Below are 21,488 nucleotides of genomic sequence, written 5' to 3' on the forward strand. Positions count from 1 at the left end.
GGAAGGCAGATGTGGAGGGAGTGAACATGAGGGGGCAACCTAGGATGAGATGGATGGATGGGGTGAAAGGGGCTTTGGGGAAGAGGGGCATGTCTGTTGAGGAAGGATTGGAGAGGACAGAAGATAGGGGTGAATGGAGAATGGTTGTATATGGATGATTTTGTGATGCATGAGGTGGAGTGGTTGGGGGATAAGAGGTGAGGTAGTATGTGTGAGAAAAATTTGACACAGCCTGAAGGGATTTCTCCCTATCTCCTTTTCTGCATGAGGGGATAGAAAGGGGGATAGCTGATTTAATGAAGCGGCCATGCTGTGGATGTGCTGTGTCTTGCTACAATGCTTCTGACCCAGGGCATTGGACAAGATGCAGGGATGACCCATCATCCAGGAGGTGGCAAGATAAGAGGGAGGGAAGAGGGTGGAGGGGAGTGTAGTGTGATAGGGATGAAATGGGAGGGAGTGGTTTTTATGCCTTTGTTTTTTGGCTACCTCCCTTATAAGGGGAAAAAAAGCCTTTATATGTGTGTAACTGTTTCTTTAGCATTTTCTTCCACTTGTTACTTAACTATTTCTTTAAAAGTTACTTTTTTATTTTCTTGTTCCACTTTCCATTGATTTTTTTTATTTCTTGAAGATCTGTCTCTTTTATTGTTTCTCCCACTTCCTTGTTCACCGCTTGTATTTTTTTTTTTTTTTTACTTCTTTTTTTCAAAGCCTCATTTTTATTTGTATCTTCATTTTTCATTCTTTTGTTCTCACTTTTGACTATGATTAATTCCTTTTTTAGATCATTAAGCTCTCTGTTGGTTTTAGCATTTAGCCTTTTCAGCTGGTTCACCTCTCTGTACTGCTCTGTATTCAGCTTTCAGATCTATAAGTTAATTTATTAATTCTGTAATCTCCTGATTTCTTAGGATATTTCTATACCTTGATTCTCTCTCCCATTCTAAACCTTTACCTAGTATTCCACTTTCTTTTGTAAACCCAGGAAAAGCAGTGTTATCTAACCTTTGGTTTATTCTTGGTTTTCAATGATGCAAGTCTATTTTGGTATGACTCCTAATGGTGATTCCACTCTGCTTACATCCAGTCTTCTCTTTGTTGGTTCATTATATTTATGTCTTTCTTCATCGTTTTCCATTTTGTGTGATTCACTATGTGAATTTACTCTATTTTATATTTTCTGTCACTTGATAAACATAGCCCCCTATCGCATAAAGAAGTCCATGGTGAATTTGACATCTGTTTGAATCCTGGCTGTGGTGCAGAGGTTAGGAAGAGCATACACTGTGAGCAATGGCCCCTGACTGCTGCTTACGTCGGACCTGAGTTGGACATAAGTGTGTGTGATACATTAGCTTCTTCTGGGTATTGTTACTGCAGTGGGGATACCATGGACACTGGCTCCTGTGTTCATGTGTGAACAGTTCTGGGCCATTGGCAAGGTTGAGGTCTAGGGAAAAAAAAAAAAAAATAGATAAATAAGTAAATAAAACAAGTAAAAAATGGGATGGGTGGTGGTGGGAGCATGCCTTGGCTGGCTGCCTCCCTTATAAAAGAGAAGCCTTTTGGTACATAGATATAGACACATGCACACTATGATCAACAAGAGTTCATAGTAAAGAAAAAAAAATCGGTTTAAAAGATGTTAAGAAATGCAGCATCACTTCTATGTTGTTAAGGGCAATCAAAATTTTTAATGAGAGTAGTAGAGCTTGTTTTAGGGTTGGGAATGATGAGAGTGAGTGGCTTGAGAAGATGGATCTCCATCAGGGCTGTTATATCACCATAGTTGTTCACTATTTACATGCTGGAGGTGGTATGGGAAGTAAATGCAAAGGTGATGGGGAGGGGTTGGAGATGGTTAGAGATAATGGAAGGAAGTGGGAGGTGAGCCAGTTGCTGTTTGCAAATGACACTGCACTTGTGATAGGGTCAGAGGAGGATCTGAGGCACTTAATGATGGAGTGTGAGAAGGTATGTGATAGGAGGAAGTTGAAAGTAGGTAAAAGTAAAGTGATGAGATGTACAAAGGGAGAGGGTGGTAGCAAGTTGGAAATAAGTCTTAGAGGAGAGAGGCAGGAGGAAGTGGATAGCTTTAAGTATTTGGGGATGTGTGTGGCAGGAAATGGAGGAGTGGGGGTATAGGTGAATAATAGAGTGAGGGAAACAAATAAATGTCTTGGGGGGACTTAAGAGTGTCATGAGAAATAAACATCTGGGAATGGATGCAAAGAGAAGATTATATGATGGGGTGATTGTGCCTATGACAGTGTATGGGGCAGACTTGGAATTTAAGAGGGGCAGAAAGGAGAAGTTTAAATGTGAGATGAAATGTCTGAGAAGTATGGTGAGGGTTACAAGGATGAATAGAGTGAGAAAAGAGGAAGAGAACAAGGGTAGAAAGGGAGCTGGCAGATAGGGTTAATTGGGATGATTTGGCCACATGGAGAGAATGAGTGAAGAAAAAATTAGAAAAAAAGTGTGGAAAATAGAGGTGGGTGGAGTGAACTTGAGGGGATGACAGAGGATGAGGTAGATGGATGGGATAAAGGTGGCTTTGAGCAGGGAAGGGAGAATGTAGGGGATTTGTGTGAGTGGTTGTGTATGGATGATATTTTAATGCAGTATGAAGGGATTTCTCCCTGTCTTCTCTATTTTCTGTATGAGGAGATGAGGAAGGAAGGTTGCTGTATAAATGAAGTGACCCTGCATTGCTTCTGACCCAGGCAGTGGGCAGGAGATAAGGATGACCCTTCATCCACAAGGATGGTAGATGGGAGTGGGTGCCTGCCTTTACTGGCTACCTTCCTTATAAGGGGGAAGAGGCCTTAGTTACATAGAATAAATATAATTTATGATTTCTTCTTATCCTTTATCTCCTCCTTCTCCTCCTCTTCCTTCTCATCCTCCTTTTTCTTCTGTTCCTACTATTCCTTCTTTTTCTGACCTTCCTCCACCTCCTATTTTTTTACCTGCTCCTCCTCGTACCATCCTGTTTCTTTTCCTCCTTCACTCACTCATCCTCCATCTCCATTACCTCCCTCTCTTTCTCTTTCTTTACCTCCTTCATTGATAAGTTTACTATAAAATCACCACAGATTTCAGACATCTCCAAAAACAGGATGGTATAAGAGAGTTATATTGTGGATATATTTGTTTTAGTGATAACTCAAGATTGTACAAAAGGATATAATCATCATTAAACCTTAGACCCTAACCAATTTGTTTAAGTGAGTGGTGTGACATATATCTTTATGTACAGAGTGTGCAGTTTAGTCTGCAGTGGAACTGATGCTATGGCAGATGACGTGTGCGGTGCCATCACAACGTTGGCTCCAGCTTCTGACCCTAACACCAATGATATTATCACCAATATTTACCTACATGTAAGTTCAAATGAAAATTCTTTGTTAATTCTCATAAATATCTTTTAATCTCAAGTCCATGACAGGAATTCATGTATAATATTATGATATATGTATAAAAAATAAAGAAAATATCTGGTTGTTTGATAATAAGGGGAATTTGGGTTTTTCTAGCTATTCCAATGCCAAATGCCTGATGGAATTACTCTGAGTATAACTTCACCATTTGAACAATAGATAGTTTGTACTGCTGCATGAAATCACCTTGTATTAACCAGAATAAGGGGACCAATGATAGGTACCTGCTAGTGGTATTCCTGCTAAACTCAACAACACCCTCCTCTCCACCTGAAGCTCAGGATCTCAATCAACTTCAGTTGTGGCCTCCACCTTTTCACTTACGGAAAATTAACCAGCAACTGATCCCCTCGTACTATTATAACCCAGTGAGATAGAAACTGTCCCAGTCTACCCATTGAGATAAACTGTGAGGAGTGGGAAGCAAGTGGCAAAGCAGATTCATGGGGAAATTCCATGTTAACCACTTCAATACGGGACTTAAATCTCGCGGGCAGCGGCCAATGCCAGCCGTACGACGTAACGAAATAATATTCGCATCATAAAATATAGTCGCCGCTTATATCGATCGTTCTCTCTTTCACCCGCGAATTTTGAAAACCACAGAGAATGGGATTACGGGCGCATTTGGGAGAATGTAAAAACACGGGCGACTACAATAAATATAATCAAGACGCCGATATGGCAGCGTCGCGAATCCACTTGCTCCTCATGACGCCTACGTGTGCGGCACCGTATGGAAGGGGTTAATGGATATAAGAAAGGAGATGACATTCACATGAGATTAGATCTGCTGCTTACCAAACATACTGACATTAGCTCTTTGAACGACCTTTCCCCCACAGGAAAAAGTGACCATGTAACAATTTAATTTCAGCTGGCAGATAAGGCAATAGACCAAGAAATGAATTGCACAGACAAGGTAGACACAATTTTTGGAAGGCAGATTACTCAGGGTTAAAGAAATTCTATGAAGAAGCAGACCAGGAGGAACTCATGAATATCACAGGAATAATAAGTAAATGGGAAATCTTTTTTGACATTTACAACCTGGAAGTGAACAAATGTACAGAATAGTTGAAGAAACAGAAAGAATGGTACAACAAAAACTGTGAGATAGTGCAAAAACCCAAGGACATGGCTTGGAAAAAATGGAGGAAGAGAAATAGTAATAAAACAAAAGAAGCAAACTAGAAATTACCATACAAGAATGTGCAGGGAGGAGGAAAGTAATTTTGAAAGAAATGTAAATTGATGCAGAGACACCAAAACTATTGTATAGGTTTATCAATGGTAAATTGAGACATAGAAAAAAAATGACCAGGCTAATAGTGGGTGGTAAGGTCTTTGAGGAGGCCTCAGCTCAGACAGAAATAGTAAATATAAATGTCTAATTTTTTTCCCCAAAGGAGAGCTTTTTTTGAGGAAAGTAAGGGAAGTGCAAGCAGATATTTGATTCTAGCCCATTTACAGATGATATATCAACTAATTAAGAAAATGACTGAATACATTGTGCCTCTTTATTTAACTTTTCTAGATTGCAAGAAGGCCTTTGATTTTGTAGAACAAATAGTACAGGAGTCCCTTTAATAATGCGGGGGTTAGGTTCCTGAAATTACCACGTATGACCTAATCTGCGTATGCTGACTTTCCATATTAAATACCGAGAACCGTATGTACAGTGCTCGACAAAAGTTCGTGGCGCCTCAGCGAATCTAAACAAAAATGCACAAAAATGTAATTAATCATTATATTTATTGGATTTTTACTCACCTAATACTTGGTTGGGAGTCCTTTGCGCTTTAACACAGCCTCAAGACGACGTGGAAGTGAAGCAGCTAGGTTGTGGAGGGTTGTAGGCTCAAGATTATCCCAGATTTCCTGAATGGCTGCCTCGAGCTTGGGTATAGAGCTGACGTCTTTGCCTTGTAACCTCTTCTTTATAATGTGCCACAAATTTTCAATTGGGTTCAAATCAGGGCTATTACCTGGCCAGTCCTTTATAAAGTTCACTTCACAGTCGTTGAGCCAAGTAGTGATGGATTTAGCAGTGTGGCAGGGGGCACCGTCCTGCTGAAAAAACTGTGGCACCTGTTTTTTCAAATGATTCAGGTAAATTTTCACACAGAAGCTCCAAGTACACGTTTTGGTTCACTTTTAAGTTCTTGGGTAACACTACTAATGACCCCAAGCCCTTGCCGCTGAAACAGCCCCACACCATTAAAGTATCAGGGAATTTGACAGTACCCTTGACGTACCGAGGGTCAAGCGGGTCACTTCCATGTCGCCGGTACACCTTTGCACCACGGTTACAGGTGACACTGAAGGTGGCCTCGTCAGACCACAAAACGTCAAGCCAGTCGTCCTCAGTCCAGTGAGAGTATTTCTTGGCAAATTCAATCCTTCTGGCTTTCTGCTTCTTGGTGACAAGTGGCTTAGCAACAGGCTGGTGACTCACGTACCCAAGCTCATGCACCCTTCATGACACTGTCCTCACAGACACCTCACCAAACACCCCAGGGTTCTGTTCCTTCACTACCCTTGCTGTCTTACGAAGAGATGCCAGACAACACCACTCAGTTGCCACGTGGCTGTCATTGTGAGAGAGTGTCTGCGGTACATTTTTTTTTGGTAGCTCCAATCCTGTGACCTTACCATTGCCTGTGACCTTACCATGGCCGATGCAGCTTATAGAAGCAAGCAGTTAATAGCCCAGATCATTGCTCTACGTGAATCAGGCAAGAAAACGAAGGAAATAAGTGAACAGTTAAGCTGTGCAAAGTCTACAGTGAGGAAGTGGTGTGCACGTGCAAGAGATTTGCCAGATGACATTTTGCCTGCTCACAAACCACGCTCAGGACGCCCTAGAAAGACTTCTACAAGGGCAGATACCATCATAAAACGAACTCTAGAGGCATCTCTTCGTAAGACAGCAAGGGTAGTTAATCTGTGTATCATAGTTAATCTGTGTATCATAGGACTCCCAAGTCTTTTTCGGATCCTACTTTCTTTACTTCCTTGGTTCCAATTGTATATTTTCTACATGTGTGTGTCTACACGTATGTAAGTATGTACAACCACTCCTCGTTTAACGACGACAATTGGGACCAGCGCGCCGTCGTTAACCGAATTGGTTGTTAAGCGAAAGTGTATACATATACGTACATGTACTGTATGTACAATGTCCAGCAATACATGTATCTTTATTTTCGTGTATTTCCCTCTTTTATACAGTACATTAAAGCTTTATTTACTGTTTATTTACGGTGGTTATGTTCCCGAAATTACCGTATATGACCAAATCCGCGTATGCTGACATTCCATATTGAATACCGGGGTATTTTTTTAGTTTCGACCATGGGCGCAATATAGCAATAGAAAATTAATTATTAATTTTGTAAATTAAAATGTATCAACGTAATATGCAATTTTGTGGGCGGAAATGAAAGTAAAAAATACCATGCTACAAGAAAATATGCTAATGAACGAAGTCGGTAGCATAGGATCGGGACGCCATCTTGTCGTCTGCCAACGTCTCTCACGACGACGACAATGAGGACGAGCCGGATGACATTTAATTTGCAGGTAATGATTTATCAAACACAGGTTAGGTTAGTTTAGTTTAGGTTAGGCGAATTTATCATCCTTTCATTTCCTCAACATCGGCATCTATCATAACAAACATGGTGTACCATTCGTCCGACATGACTTCGTTACTTACGAAATTTGTTTTAGCACCTTTTTTTTTATTTCCGCTCACAAAATTGCATATTACGTTGATACATTATAATTTACAAAATTAATAATTAATTTTCTATTGCTATATTGCGCCCATGGTCGAAACTAAAAATTTACCACTACCGGTATATATTGTACCCCAGGTAGTTTTTGCAGCTTGCAGGATAGTAATGTAGACCTAAGCTTCAGAACACTTTACCTCACAGGTAATATCCACTGTACAAGTTCATTTATAACATCATACAAATTTGCCTCAGCCAACTTAATTACCGTACACGACATCGTAACATCGGGAGATTTACATTAAACGAATATTGGTCTGTCATAAAGCCTGTCGTTACTCCAAGTTGTCGTTAACCGAGTAGGTCGTTAAACGAGGAGTGGGTGTATATGTCTGTTTTTGATCTCCCAAACCACCACCGCCAGTAACAACAAGAACCTCATAAGAGAAATTAAGACACAACAAACACAGTCATTATCAGACTTATTAGTTGTGTTCCAAACGAAAGAAACATTACACTTCAACAGGTTAGGGCGGTAAAATTTCACGATAGCACGGCGCAGGTGGTGGAAGCGACAAGCTAAAGCTTGTTGGCTACCCCCCTACCACCCCCTACTCCCCCTCTCCTCCCCTCCCTCCCTCCTGCATCAGTACCCGTAGGTTGACACGTAACCACAGGCAGCCACCCACGGCTATCCCCTTGCCCCACACCTTTGTTTGAGCAGTTCCCAATGTACATAATGACAGCGTTATTTGAGGATCGACTGTATATGGTAAAATAGAAAGCAGTCACCACAAATGTTTGCGATGTTGCCGCATGTGTGCGTATGCGTGCCCGACTTGGCACGAATTTTAAAACGGTTCTCTACATTTGAGATGGTTTTGAAATAAAATCCGTGTATGATTGAATCCATGTTATTTGAATCCGTGTTATTTGAGGGACTCCTGTAATACTAAACTCCCTACACAAGCAGGATGTAAACGAACACTTTGGAAGGGTTGTAGAAAAGATTTATATGAAAGGTACTGCTGTAATTTACCTAGTTGTATTATACAGGAAGGGAGCTATGCTCGTGGTGACCCGTCTTTGTATTGTGGTAATTGTTGTTTGGGAATTGTAGTGTTTACCTTAGTTCGGTGATTTCCCTCAAAGTATTAATTTCTTTTGATTCAGGAGCCTTTCCTGAAACTTTGAACCACACCTATCGTAACTTTAAATAAGATACGATTAAACTCCCCTTTTATTTTGTATATTAATTCGATGTTACAATTTCGGTTTGATAAATTGGGAATTACTTTGAGAAACTGCTTAAGGTAAAAATTAACCTGTGGCCTTCTGAGCTCTTTTCGAACTTGAAATAGTTCCTCGGAACAGTGCGTGCTAATGTCGGAACTGGCAGATTACCCTGAGCTCAGGATGAAGAAGGATCTCTCTTTTTGGAAACCTTCTGCCTTGGGACCACGTTGTTAGTTCAGAAGGTCTACAAGTTGACATTTCTGAGTTCTTAAAGGAGAACTAAATTCAGAGAATTCTATGTAGGTCAAAACTACCCCAAAACTTCTACCCCAAAAAAGGAACTAGTTTGTTACAAACTCCCACAAATCATGTAAAATGAAAATATAAGAAATATATGGAAAGTATTAAAAGATCCAGATTGTCATTCAATAATCAGTTGAAAGAGAGAGGGGAGGGGGGATCAGAAATGACTCATTTAAATCCCCTAGGAAAGAAAAAGGGAAAGGATTATCTATGTTATTGCTTCTTAAAGATTAAGGAATTTACCTTTCAGTTCAAAATGTCAAATGACGAAGAGTTGACGCTGATTATTAAACTGCATTTTTGGTGTTTTTAAAATATATGAAAATCATACAAATTTTCAAGATATAAGCATATTTTATTAATTAAATCTTCTGTTATCTTGGGGAACACCTGGCTACCTTCCAGGGCACAGTGTTTGAGAAACACCGGACTAGAGAGCTAAGGATAGCAAATACAGTGTTTAGGGAGAACGTCAAGCATAAGTTCATATGGGAGAGTGTGATGAATGGAACGGTTGTAGATAGGGCTTTAATGGACCATATAGTGGTAACCAGGAGAAAAGTAGGAAGAGTTTTGGATGTACATGTTCTAAGGGGAGAGAGTGGGAGAATATCGGATAATTTTTTGGTGGAAGGTAAGTTGAGAATGGAGGATAGATGGAGAAAGAGGGAAAGGACAGAAGGTAGGGTGCTTAGAATAAACTGATTAACTGAGAAAGAAAAGGAGAAGGAGTACAAGAAGAAGCTGAGAGAGGAGTAGGAGAGAGTGAAGGATAGAGTAAAACTAGGAGTGGTGGAGGAATGGTGATGTTTCAAGGAGGGAGACACAAGGTGTGCAAAGATGGTATGTGGAACAAGGAGGATGGAAGGAAATAGAAGGAAAGGTAGTGAGTGGTGGGTTGATGAAACAATAAAGGCTGTTGAAGAGAAGAAATGAGCATTCACAGATTGGTTACAGAATAGGATGAGATCATCAAATGAGAGATACAAAGAAAAGAGAAGTAAAGCAGAAGGTAAAGGAGGCAAAGAGGAAAGCAGATATGAAATGAGGTAAGAGTATGACAGAAAATTTTGAAAGTAATGAAAAGATGTTTTGGAAGGAAATTAAGAGAGGAAAGGAAGGTGAATTAGAGAAGAAAACATAAGGGGTGCAGATGGAGACATGATAATGGAAGAGACAGCAATAAAAGGAAGATGGGCAGAGTATTTTAAGGAGTTGCTAAATTACAAAGGTGGAGCATCCTGATAGGAGACATTTTGGCCCATAACTAGGTCAGATGCGAGAAAAAAAATAATAATGATAAAAAAAAAATATATATATATATATATATATAAAAATAACTAAAATTTAATAAAAATTATAATGATATATATATTAATAATAAATGAAAATAAATGCATATGTATAGTTAAATAATAAACAAACAAATAGTAAATAATAATAAATTGACAGATAAATAATAACAAATGAAAATCAAGCAAATAATAAATAAACAGACAAATAATAAAAAAAAAATTAATAAATAAAATGTGAAGGAGGATAGAGAGAGAAAGGTAGTTGCAGTGGGAAGTACTAAGAAAATGACCGTGATGAATGAGGAAAGTGGAGGAGAAATAAGGAAAGACAAGGTGAAAGCAGTTATTAAAATGATGAGAGCAGGTAAGGCACCTAGGCTAGATGGGTGTCTTGAGGAATATCCAAAAAAGGGAGGTGCAGTGATGGTGGACTGGCTGGTGAAGTTGTTTGTTTATTTAAAGAGTGCTGGAGGACTGGGGGAGTGCCTTTATAGTTTCGCTTTACAAGGGAAAAGGTAACAAATGTGAATGTAGTAGTTTCAGAGAGATCAGTTTGATGAGTGAAGTTGGGAAGACTTATTGGAGGGTTTTGATTGAGAGGATTAGAAGAATAACAGTGAGGAACAATGTGGGTTTAGGACAGGTGGGAGTTGTGTGTATCAGATTTGTCTTTTAAGGCAGATATGTGAGAAAGCTTTTAAGAAAAGGTAAGGATGTTTTTTGGACCATTATGGAATTGGAAAAGGCTTATGACAGGGTAGAGAGGAAGTCACTGTGGCAGGTATTGCAGATATATGAACATAAGAACATAAGAATCAAGGAAACTGCAAGAGACCATAAAGCCTATACTAGGCAGTTCCATGTCTTACCACCTGTCATCCCCATCCATAAAGTCATCCAACCGTTTCTTAAAACAACCGATAGTTTCAGCACTCACTACATATTTACTATGTCTATTACATTTGTTGGCCACCCTATTAGTAAACCAGTTCTTGCCTATTTCCTTCTTAAACCTAAATTTGTCCAGTTTAAATTCATTACTGCGAGTCCTGCCCCGTTGTCTTATTGTGATGACCTTGTGTGCATCACCCTTGTTAAATCCTTTGATCCACTTGTACACCTCTATTAAATCACTCCAAACTCTGCATCTTCCCAGAGAGTGTAAGTTAAGGTGCCTAAGCCTTTCTTCATAAGGTAAATTTCTGAGCCCATCTGATAGGAGGAAAGCTGTTAAGAGCAGTCAAAAGTTTTTACAAGAGTAGTAGAGCCTGTGTTGGAATTAGAAATGGAGGGAGGGAGTGGTTTGAGGTAAAGGTTCAATTTATACATGGATGGTGTGGTGCAAGAGATAAATGCAAGAGTAATGGGCTAGGGATTGGAGAGCATTAAAGAAAATGAAGAAAAGTGGGAGATAAGCCAGTTGTTGTTTGCTGATGACACTGTATTTGTGGCAGGATCAGAATTTGTGAAGGTGTGTGAAAGAAGGAAGCTGAAGATAAATGTGGGTAAAAGTATGGTGATGAGAAGTGAGTATTAAGGGAGAGAGACTGGAGGAAGTGGATAGCTTTAGACACTTGGGTGTGAATGTGGTGAGAAAGGAAGGAGTGGAGGTGGAGGTAGCATGGAGATTGAGAGAAGCAAGTAAGTGCCTTGGTGGATTAAAAAGTGTAATGAGAAATAGACATTTGGGAATGGATGCAAAGAGGAGATTGTATGAAGGAGTGATTGTGCTAACAGCACTGTATGGGGCAGAAACATGGAACATAAGAGAGGAAGTTTAAATGTGTTTGAGATGGAATGCCTGAGAAGTATGAAAGGGTTATTAGTCTGGATAGAGTGGGGGTGGAAAGGGAGTTGGGATACAGTGTTGATGAATGAGTATTGGGATGGTTTGGACACATGGAAAAAATGAGTGAATAAAGAGTAATAAAAGAGGTGTGGAAGGCAGAGTTGGAAGGAGTGAACATGAGGGGGTGACCAAGGATGAGATGGATGGATGGGATAAAAGGGTCATTGGGAAAGAGGGGAATGTCTGTGGGGGGAGGAAAGGAACAGACAGGAGATAGGCGTGAGTGGACAATGGTTGTGTATGAATGATGCTGTGATGCATGGAAGGTCGTGGTTGGGGGATGGGGGGTGAGGGAGTAAGTGTAAGTGATATTTTGACATAGCTCGAAGGGATTTCTCCCCATCCTCTATTTTTCTGCATGAGGGGATGGAGAAGGGGGGGCACCAATTAAATGAAGCTGTCTTGCTGTGGAAGTGTTCTGTCTTGCTACATTGTTTCTGATCTTTCTGATCCAGGGCAGTGGGTGAGATGGAGGGATGACTTTTCATTTAAGAGGAGCCAAGAAAAGAGTGAGGGAGGGGTGGTGAATTGGAGTGGAGTATGTGAGGATGAAATGGGTGGGAGTGGATTTATGCCTTTGAGTTTGACTACCACCCTTGTAAGGGGGAAAAAGCTGTTGGTATATGGTATGGTATGAAATAGGAAAGGACAATCTTCTCCAAACAACTACCACCCAGTTGCATTTATGAAGGGAGCAGTGTCAGGTGCCTGAATGTGATGGTCCTGCAAGATGGACAGCAAAGCTGCCCATTTTCAAAACCTGTCATCACTTTCACCTCCATCAGGTTCAGCCCAAACACTTGGTCTCCAAACTGGGCCCAAAATTTCTACCAACTTCAGCTGTATTTCTTATGCTTTTTCACACATGGGGAGCTGACAGCTAGTGACTGCTCTCTTCTCCTTTCAGTCTTCAACCAGTGACATAGAAACAGTCCCACACTGATACAACATATACAACAGTTCAAAGTGTCTTCACAGAGATCTGTTTGAGATTTTGAGGACCATTGTCAACCACTGTGGGACCACAGGTTTTCTATGTGAAACTTGAGGCAACACCATTCTCTCATATCACCCCTTCAAACAGGATTCCAAACTAGCTGCAGCACCATAGACATCTTAGTGTTAATGGAAACAATAGTCCACATGGCATTTGCCAACAAATATTGTGTCTATGCTGTATTCTTTGACTTGGAAAACCCATGACATGGCCTGGAAATGGTGGATCCTATATAAGCTTTACCTACTATGATTTCAAAGAGCTATGCCATCTTCACACCCCAATTCCTAACCCATAAAACATTGGGTATGCATGGAAATAATTCTATCCACACCACATACTGAAAAAGAATGAGTCCTCTGAGTAAGTGTCATCAGCATTCTTTCCACCATAGTTATAGCAAAACAGATCCCCCAGAATAACTACCAGCCTCTATGTCAATAATCTGACCCCAGCAAAAAATGGCAAATCTGATATCAATACTGGAAATTACTAAAAATCCATCTATAACAGCACCTGATCATATCCACTGCCCTAGTTAACTCCTCCAATATACCTCACCTTAGCCACCTTAAAAAAAATCTGAAATCATCTAATAAGAATCAATCAAAGTGGCCTTCGAGTACATGGGTGAAGAAATGGTTAAAAAATAGTGGTTACACTAATAAGACCTAAACTAGAACATGCTGCAACACTATGGGCACCTAGCACATAAAAGAACATAAGAAAATTAGAAAGAATCCAAAGAGCTGCAACAAAAATGGCACCTACACTATCAAATCTGACATATGAACAAAGATTGGAGAAATTACATCTATCAACACTGGAACAGAGAAGAGAAAGAAGTGATATGTGAACCATTTACAGAATTATGAAAGGGATGGAAATTCTTGATAGAGACAACTTATTAAAATGGGACAGAAGAGAAACAAGAGGACATGAAAAGAAACTAAAGAAGGGCAGTTACAGAAGATACCTGAAAAAGAATAGCTTCCCACATAGAGTGATTGATGTCTGGATCAAACTAAACAGAGAAACAGTGAGTGCCAAAACTATACACAATTTTAAGAATAAATTGGATGTGGAGAGATACAAAAACGGGTCAATATGAGCATAGCTCTCATTCCGTAAAATACAACTAGGTAAATATCAGCTCATGCAGCAGGTACCAGTATATACACTGATGGCTCCTGCTCAAACTGTGGAGGTTACACAGAAGTATCCCCAACAGAAATGAGATATGGATCTTCACTGTTGAGCTTTGTCATTCTTGCTGCCCTACATATTATCCACAACTCACTCCCAGTATCTTGTATAACCATATCAAATTCACAAAGTACCTTACAAGCAATAACCATCCTCAAGTCCTGTGGTCCACAAAATCCATCTCCATCTTTTTCAAATCTGTATCCTTCTGCTGGGTGTCATCTCAGGTTGACATCCTCAGCAACAAACGAGTTGACAAGGCAGCTCAAAAGGTGGCATCCACTCCAGTAACAAAAATAGACTATGATCTATTCCTCTAATGAACAACGCTAAACTTCTGGTAAATATACTGGGAACAACACCCATCAAACCACTTAAAAACAATCAAACTCCACATCTATGGCCCTTATATCCACATAACTGTTTTGAAACAGCACTAGTACACCTAAGAACAGGACATTCCCACTTCACATGTGACCTCCTCATGACAAGAAATTACTGTCACCTGCCATTACAAAGCTCTTCACACCATATTACTAGATTTTTTATTTTTTTATTTGTCTTGCTGCACTATTTCTAATCCAGGCAATGGGTGGGAGACAGGGATGACCCTTCATCCATGAGGAGCTAAGGTAAGAGGGAAACAAAGGTGGTGGATGGGAGTGGAGTTGTATTTACCTAGTTTTACCTAGTTGTATTTTGCGGAAGAAGAGCTATGCTCGTAGGGACCTGCAGTTGTATCTTTCCGCATCCAGTTCTTTCTTAAAGTTGTGTATAGTATTAGCACTCACTGTTTTCTCTTTCAATTTATTCCATGTATCTATCACTCTATGTGGAAAGCTATTCTTTTTCAGATCTCTTCTGTAACTGTTCTTCTTAAGTTTCTTCTTGTGTCCCCTTGTATTTCTTCTGTCCCATTTAAGTAGATCATCCCTGTCAAGGATTTCCATCCCTTTCATAATAATTCCCTTATAAGGGGAAGCCCTTGGTATATAGATAGACTACTAGAATGTCTGATTTACACAACAGTCCCCAACATATTCATAATCATATCACTCACCGCTCCATTAACACACTGAAAGACAACACACTGCTGCATGCCAGACCCCCTGATATCCACCCTTCTGAATCCTCTCTCCCACGAAAGGACAGAGTCCACTTGGCCAGACTGCAGTGCGGTCACCACCCAGCACTTCTAAGCTACCAGAAGAGGCTGGATGACCGCGTTGTGAACAGCTGCCTAGGATGTAACATTTCACCCCATACCATACAACACATAATGGAAGACTATATTATACACAATCATGCACGCAAACAACACAACATACGCTCTATAAAGGATTTGTGGGAAAACCCAGTTTCGGCTGTGGCCTTCCTTGGGGAGACGGGACTGCTCGGACAGACAGTCTAGGGAACGACAACAACAACAACAACAACCACTTACTCTGTTATTTGTCTCCTCAAACAACAATGACACTACACCAAATCCTAAGTGAAAAACACCAATACCTCTTTCATCTCTACCCAACTTCTTATAAAAAACAAGTCTCTTAACTAAATTATAAATGCCCTTGATTTACAAATCCAATACATGAAATGTAAGATAATATATGATGACAGTGCGACATTGTCCACAAAAATAAGAATGCTGATATATCACAGTTAATAACAATCAATCTTCCCCATAGAACATCACATGAAAATGATTGGTACACAATTATTTGCAAGAGCCCTCAACTCTGCTCATCACAAAAGTACAACAAACATGTAACAAAAAGACTACACAAATATCTTCAATAATATTGCAATATTAATGTTGCATATGGAAATAGTGGGGGCCAGTGGAGCCTTGTTGTGGAAAAGCTGTCCCTTGCTGCATTACTTTTGACCCTTCATCCCCCCCGAAAATATTGAGATGAGAGGGGAACTTGAATGTCAGTATGCTTTGACTTGGCCACCCCCATATAAGGAGGAAATGGCTACATATATTTATTCTATATATCTAATGTTCATGTAATCCTTACTTTGACAGACGGGAAGCAGCAATCATGTGATACAGAAAGCCTTAAGTCACATGGCAGATGTTCTTCTACATGTCTACATCAAACGTGTCATTGAAGCATTGTGAAGAACTTAGCAGCTTCATATCATTCTAACATACTTTAAACCATAGTTTATTACATTAAGGTGAGTTAACATTAGAAAGGTGTCCACAGCTTTAAAAAGGAGTACTCACATCTACTGTAGAAATTTTTACATGGCTTGAAGAAAGTGTGCACAACTTTAGAAGAATATGCAGAGATGATAATAATGGTAATTATGATAACAATGATTATAGTTGCCTCCTCAAATTTCACTGACTGGAAACTCACTGCCCCTTAACAGCTGGCAATGGTCCTTGGGCCCTCCCACAGATCTGTCTGGAAAGAAACTTTGGACTGTTGTCTGTGTTCTGTTAGTGTAGGACTGTTTCTTTGTCTCCAGCTGAAAGATGTAGGAGGGGAGCAATTATTGGTTGTGTGCTCTCAATTTGTGAAAAGGTTTAAGAAACACAGTTGAAGTTTATGGACTGTGGGTCTGGTGAGGAAGTACAGATTTAGAAAGATAAAGATGGCTTTATGAATGTGTGTACTGCTCAGCTGTGTGTGCTCATCAGATGTTGGCAACCCCATCGATGTCCAGCATGCACATGTGCACACGCTAATAGATATAATACAAAAAAGGGACAGATGGGCTGATTGTGCTTTCCTAGACTTACAAAATTCCGTCGACAAAGTACCACATAAAAAATTGTTAAGAGAACTGGAAACCAAAGGAAGTAAACTATTGAACTGGATGGAGGATTTCTTACATGGAAGGAAAATGAGGATAGTGCTCAGAGAAAAAGAGTTCAATTTGGGAAGAGGTGATTAGTGGAGTTCCATAGAGATCAGTATTGACTCCAGTAATGTTTGCTATTTATGTGAATGACATGGATGAAGATATTTTTTCCTAGTTGTACCTAGTTGTATTATACAGGAAGGGGAGCTATGCACGTGTTGATCCGTTTTTGTATCTCGCAAGATCAAGTTTGTTCTTAAAATCTTGTATTGTGTTTGCACACACTATTTTTTCATCCAATTTGTTCCATATATCTATCACTGTGTGGGAAGCTATTCTTTTTCAGGTCTCTTCTGTAGTTATCTTTTTTGAGTCTTATTGCATGTCCTCTTGTTTTTCCTCTGTCCCACATTAGTAGGTCTTCTCTATCAAGGCGTTCTTTACCTTTCATAATTCTGTAGATGGTTAGTAGGTCCCCTTGTTCTCTTCTTTGTTCCAGGGTTGGCAGTTCCAGTTTGGCCAGTCTTTGTGGAATGTTACTTGAGCTTCTTTGCAGATGACACAAAGTTACTGAGGAAGGTGAATACTGAAAAAATAGCTGTCAAAATAGCTTCAACATTTAAAAATGAACTCTGAGAAAGCCTCAGGAACTCAGACTGGGTCTTGGACAGCAAAATACCATTGGAGCACATAGTCTCACTCTTGCCATACTTTCAACTACTCTCCCAATTACACCCAGACACACTCCAGAAAGCTAGCACAATTCCATTCATGCACATGTTGTTTGTCCTAGCGACAACATGCAAATATTGATGCTCCTGAAAACATAAAAAAAAAAAAAAATGAAATGTCTTAACAGTGATACAATTATAGAATACCTAGGGTGTGATATATGGAAAGGGGAGTGCTTGTGGATACCCAGAATGATTAATTTACAACATAAATAATGTGTAATTGAAGTGAAATGGGAGAAAATTATGATGGGGCAGAGAAACCACAAGATAGCAATCTATTGCATCACAATGTAAACATGTACCCAGAACCATCTACCAGCACAAGGGTAAAGCAAAATGCATATGTTTTATATTACCAAGAGCACAAAAAGGTTTCTACTAATAGCGACCAGGGTCATTTCTCAAAAAATTCTTTTGCAATGTGAACTCGGAAAAATTCCTAAAAATTGGTGAAGAAGAGGTAAAAAAAGTAAACTCGGAAAAAGACCTTGGAGTGATGATCAGGAAAGACATGACACTGGACAAACATACTAATAAAATAGTCAGAGAAACCTACAATTTATTGAGGTCAATAAAAGTGGCATTAGTCTATTTGGATGAGGAAATGATAAAAAAAGACTAACTACACTAATAAGACCAAAACTTGAGTACACAACAACACCATGGACACCCAGTACCAAAAAGAATATAAAAAAATTAGTAAGAATACAAAGAGCAACAACAAAACTGGCATCAACTCTTTCCAAAATGACATATGAACAAAGACTGTCCAAATTAGAATTACCAAGTGTGGAACAAAGAAGGGAAAGAGGAGACCTACTAACTACCTATAAAATTATGAAGGGAATGGAAATCTTAGATAAGAATGACTTATTGAAATGGGACAATGGAAATACAAGAGGGCATGAAAAGAAACTAAAAAAAGATAATTACAGAAGAGACCTGAAAAAATTAAAGAAGCAGTATGTGCAAACTCAAGATTTTAAGAAAAAACTTGATGCTGAAAGATACAAAGATGGGTCACCACGAGCATAGCTCTCTTCCCATATAATACTAGTTAAATACATAACACAAGACTCAAGACTTACATCCCATACCTGATATTGCTCATGCCAATGCTTTTTTAAGAACACAAATGTTATGTACATACTGCCACAAACCAAGACACCTTGTTAACACGTGTTACCATAGATAACTGTCACAACCAAACAGACATTGTGAACATCACGGTACATGTTTTCACATGAGTGATCATTGCCATGGGCTCTTAACACGGAGGCAACACAGACAAGAATCCCCAGATTGCTCTCCTGCTAGACATTCATGTAACACATCTCCTGCAAAGCATTCACATAACACATCTGCATGGCATTCACATAACATCTCCTGCAAAGCATTCACATAACACATCTCCTTTGTGACTACAGAATACAAAGACTCAATGCACACCAAGGACAGTTGCTCCATACCATTCACATAACACATCTCCTTTGTGACTACAGAATACAAAGACTCATTGCACACCAAGGACAGTTGCTCCATACCCAGTTATTCAATTACCAATTCCACTGATACATACCCTGGATATCCCAGATATATCTTTTCATTCCTTAACTTTCAATGGTACGTCTTGACACAAGTTTCCCAGTTAACTTCATGTCAGTACACAGTTTCTACAAATTCTGCACTGAAACAAAACATGTCACCATTTTGGAACCCCCATACATCAACCTTTGCAGTGTAGATGGCATAGCATTCCCAATCATTGGTAAATTCTCCCTAGACATTAGTTTCAAAGATGAGTGCCCTTCCATTCCAGTTACCACCTATATAGCTGATGTTTACTTTCCTGCTGATGTCCTGCTGAAGCAACATAACATAATTATTTACCCTGTTCAAAATGGCATAATTTATGCAGATCATTTCCTCCCTGCATTACCATCAGCAACTTCCTGCTAAGTCAACCACATCAATGTGGCCAAGCAGGCAGAACATGGTTTAACAGTTTAACATCAGTTTAGTCTAACCCCCCCTATTCATATTCACTATGTTTCATCACATGAGGATGCACCAGCTGCTAGCACAAATGGCACTGCCACCCAAACACTTTTCCATGAATCAAACTCTGCTAATGTCCATTTCAGCAAAACTCAGGACAAAATACCCACTGAATACCATTGATTTTTATAATCTTTACATACTTAACCACACCTCCAACTCAAAGCTATTCCCTCAATTCTATGAACCCTATTGTATTGGACATGAGTCAAAGAACAAAGTCAAAGTCCTCAGTTTGCAAGACTTTACAGAGACCATCTTGCACAAAGATCATATCAAAAGAGTCCTCTGTGGCCTTGACATAGAGACTGTCCCATCACAAACTTACACTACCCCTGAAATAGAGGACCACCACCAATCCTCTCCACCAAACCTTCTAGTTCCCCTTCCCTGCTATAATCTTTGCAATTGAGCGACAACTTAATAAATGTACATTTTTGACTAGGTGAACAGAAATAATATCTTCCACATGGTCATACAATTAAGTATATTTCATTTTATTCATTATTATTTTTTTATACCACCATTATTCCAACATTATGCATTTACCTAGTTTTACCTAGTTGTATTTTATGGGAAGAAAACTATGCTTGTGGTGACCTGCTTTTGTATCTTTCAGCATCCAGTTTGATCTTAAATTCTTGTATAATTTTTGCACTTGCTGTTTCTTCATTCAGTTTGTTCCAGAAGCCATTCTTCTTCAGATCTCTTCTGTAACTATCATTTTAAGTTTCTTTTTGTGTCCTTTGGGTTTTCTTTTATCCCACTATAATAAGTCATCTCTATCAAGGACTTCCAACCCTTTCATAATTCTGTATATGGTTAGCAGGTCTCCTCTTTCTCTTCTTTGTTCCAGGGTAGGTAGTTCAAGTTTATCCAATCTTTGTTCATGTATCAAATTGTTGTTCTTTGAATTCTTTCTAACTTTTTTATGTTCTTTTCAGTACTAGGTGTCCATAGTGTCACAGCGTACTCCAATTTTAGTCTTATCAGTGTAATTAATAGTTTCTTTACCATTTCTTCATCCATGTAGTCAAAAGCCACTTTCATTGATCTTAATGAATTGAAAGTTTCTCAGAATAATTTGTTGAAATGTTTGTCTGGTGTCATGTCATTGGTGATAGTTACTCCTAGGTCCCTTCCCGAGTTGACTTTTTTAATTTCCTTTGTACCAATTTTGTAATGCCCTGATACTCTGTTTTTGCTTTTACCAAATTCCATTATACTACATTTCTTGATGTTGCAATTCACTTCACTCTTCTGACTCCATTTCCAGATTTTGTCCAGGTCATGTAATGATTTGCAATCTTCTTCTGTACTTACTCTCTTTAGTGGTTTTGCATCATCTGCAAAGAAGTTCATATAACATCCTACAACTTCATCCATGTCATATATATGGCAAATATTATTGGAGCCAATACAGAGCCTTGTGGGACTCCACTTATCATTTCTTCCCAATTTGAATTCTTGTCTCTGAGTACCACTCTCATTTTTCTCCCATTCAAGAAATCTTTCATCCATTCCAATAACTTTACTTGTATTCCACCTACCGTTTCAATTTTTATTAGTTGTTTGTGTGGTACTTTGTCAAATGCCTTTTGTAAATCTAAGAAGGCACAATCTGCCCATCTGTCCCTTTCTTGAATTATTTCTATTAATCTCGAGTAAAAGCATATTAAGTTTGTGGCACATGACCTTCCACTTCTAAATCCAAATTACTTAAGATTTAGTATTTTGTTGTCTTCCAGGTGTTTAATCCATTTACTTTTGATAACTTTTTTGCATACTTTTGCTGTAGTACTTG

General features: G+C 39.2%; 1 protein-coding gene across 1 annotated transcript in view; it reads left to right on the forward strand.

The window, feature by feature from the left end:
• Positions 1–17,740, forward strand: part of LOC143023322 (uncharacterized) — an 89,902-nt gene extending 72,162 nt beyond the window's left edge. Inside the window, exons 9-10 of the mRNA XM_076181851.1 lie at positions 3,266–3,389; positions 16,105–17,740. Coding sequence (XP_076037966.1) covers positions 3,266–3,389; positions 16,105–16,200 — 220 coding nt within the window. The 3' untranslated portion in view covers positions 16,201–17,740. The remainder of the gene's footprint in view (positions 1–3,265; positions 3,390–16,104) is intronic.
• Positions 17,741–21,488: the final 3,748 nt, after the last annotated feature.

This window comes from Oratosquilla oratoria, unplaced genomic scaffold, assembly GCF_046742065.1.
Source record: "Oratosquilla oratoria isolate Oo_2021 unplaced genomic scaffold, ASM4674206v1 SCAFFOLD45, whole genome shotgun sequence".
Classification (NCBI taxonomy): domain Eukaryota; kingdom Metazoa; phylum Arthropoda; class Malacostraca; order Stomatopoda; family Squillidae; genus Oratosquilla; species Oratosquilla oratoria.